The sequence below is a fragment of the Sinocyclocheilus rhinocerous genome, unplaced genomic scaffold (genome assembly GCF_001515625.1).
Source record: "Sinocyclocheilus rhinocerous isolate Xijiao unplaced genomic scaffold, SAMN03320098_v1.1 scaffold576, whole genome shotgun sequence".
Taxonomy (NCBI): domain Eukaryota; kingdom Metazoa; phylum Chordata; class Actinopteri; order Cypriniformes; family Cyprinidae; genus Sinocyclocheilus; species Sinocyclocheilus rhinocerous.
In genome coordinates, this window is record NW_015662167.1 from 736,157 (window position 1) to 738,231 (window position 2,075).

The window sequence follows — 2,075 nt, forward strand, 5'->3', positions numbered from 1 at the left end:
GGGAAACAGTCAACAAAAGTAAAATTATCTCAAAGGTACGGCGCGCTCTCTTCATTTTATCAAATGATCATAATCACATCTATTCATTTTACAATCCTGCTAGCATTTTATTCAGACTAAATCCCCTTTAATTCGGGTGAGAAAGCATTTTTTTTTTGAGTGGCTTTTGCACATCCTGTCATGCCGGTGACTGAGTGCTGCTGCAATAGATGCATTTTGCTGCATTAAAGTTAACGATTAATCGATTAATTGATCGTTAATTTAAACGACGATCGATCATGGAAATGATCGAAAATTGGCATCCCTAGTAGGACAGTCACATGTCATATCCAGATGATAATAATAAAGCAATAGGCCCCAAGAAGCCGTGGTTTACAGTGAATGTATTACAGCTAAGGGGCGTTGTTAGGCATGACACGGAGTTAGCTATTCTAAATTCACTATAAACCATGGCTTCATGGGGCTTATTGCTTTTATAAAACGGTTGTTCCATATACATTTTCACAGAATAAAAAAAGCTAATAAAATGTAATGATATTAATAAAAACATTCTTCCGCCAAACAATGTAGTTCCTCAGAAATAGTTGTGGTTGCAACAAAGTGGTTGTCAAGCAACAAAGAGTTGTATGTTTGTAGTGTAATTTACAACAGCTTCGAACATGGCTCAACCAATCAGAATCAAGGACTGGAACTATCCGGTTTATAAATTGCCTTTTCCCCTTTTATAACTTATAGATCTGTGCTCTTAACAGCACTTCCCACAGCTCCATAGTTTGCTTGCATATTACTACTGTTGTGCTTCCTTTTTTAGCTATACTGCTTTTTTCTGATATTTATCTACTAATAGCCACACTAACCCTTGACCTCTGACCTTTGACCTTTACCTAATAGAGGATGACATCTCGTCTGCCTCAAATCGTAGTGCCTTTGCAGGTAACGCATCTAGTACAGTTATTTCTAATGTCCAATTAAAGCCTCTAACAATCAATCTCTGTTTTTAATTCTTACTCTAGCATTCTGAGAATAATTGTATAAGTTAACATGGTTGATTAGTATATTGTTCTCTTGCAGGTCGACCCGACCCCCCTCAGGATCTTGAGCTCTCGGACCCTTCAGCACGTAGTGTTAGACTCACCTGGGTGCCTGGGAATGAAAACAACAGTCCTGTTACACGTAAGTTTAGAGTATAGAGTCTTATGTCTTTAAAGGCCATAGTTCAGTGAATGAACTTTGTCTTCACTACTTTGTCGATGCTCTTGTGTGTCTTTATGTTTTAAAGACACAGGTCACATTGATCAGACAAGTAAATATGACCTATAAAAAAAACATCCAGTTGTCACATCTGACATCAACTGGTGTAATAATGTTATCCTTAAAATAAATGTCAGTACAGTAAGTCTTTTTGGTGAATAGAATCAAATGAATTGAGAAATTTAATTCTTTTTGAGATTGACACCCAGCCATTTTACCTGAAGATCATTTTATCTTCAATATCATGCACCTTTGAGTTTCCTTCTCTGTGCAGGTTTATTGACCAACAGCAGGAATAAAAGCTTTTAAACTCTTTATTTTAAAGGGGTCATATGATGCGATTTAATTTTTTCCTTTCTCTTTGGAGTGTTACAAGCTCTTGGTTGTAATTTTCCCATTGTGTCTTCTTGCATTACTACAGATTTCCTTGTCCAGTTTGAAGAGGACAGGTGGGAGCCTGGGAAGTGGCAAAACCTGTCTATATTTGATGGCAACCTAAACTCAGTTAACCTGCAACTGTCACCCTTTGTCAACTACCAGTTCAGAGTGATTGCAATCAATGCTGTGGGCCAGAGTCAACCCAGCCTTCCCTCTGCCCGCTATCAGACCAGCGGAGCCTGTAAGAGATTAGCAATATCCATAAGCCCTGACAGAAATGTGTTTGAGAGTGTGCTTAAACAGTCATTTAGTAACATATAATGATTTGTTTCAGCTCCTGATGTTGTGCCGAGTGGTCTTAAAGGCTGGGGAAGCAAGAAGAACAACATGGAGATCACATGGCAGGTAAAATGAACCAGGTTTATTGAAGTACCTCAAAAAAAAAA

The 2,075-nt window shown here is 38.0% G+C and overlaps 1 protein-coding gene across 10 annotated transcripts in view; it reads left to right on the top strand.

Moving 5' to 3' along the window:
- Positions 1 to 2,075, top strand: part of nfasca (neurofascin homolog (chicken) a) — an 82,381-nt gene that overhangs the window by 58,274 nt on the left and 22,032 nt on the right. For 9 of the 10 annotated variants that reach the window (XM_016537717.1, XM_016537716.1, XM_016537715.1 and 6 more), the window contains 4 exons: positions 892 to 933; positions 1,072 to 1,173; positions 1,673 to 1,870; positions 1,964 to 2,034. In XM_016537717.1, the coding sequence (XP_016393203.1) occupies positions 892 to 933; positions 1,072 to 1,173; positions 1,673 to 1,870; positions 1,964 to 2,034 (413 nt within the window). The remainder of the gene's footprint in view (positions 1 to 891; positions 934 to 1,071; positions 1,174 to 1,672; positions 1,871 to 1,963; positions 2,035 to 2,075) is intronic. The other variant, XM_016537720.1, reaches the window with a different exon arrangement.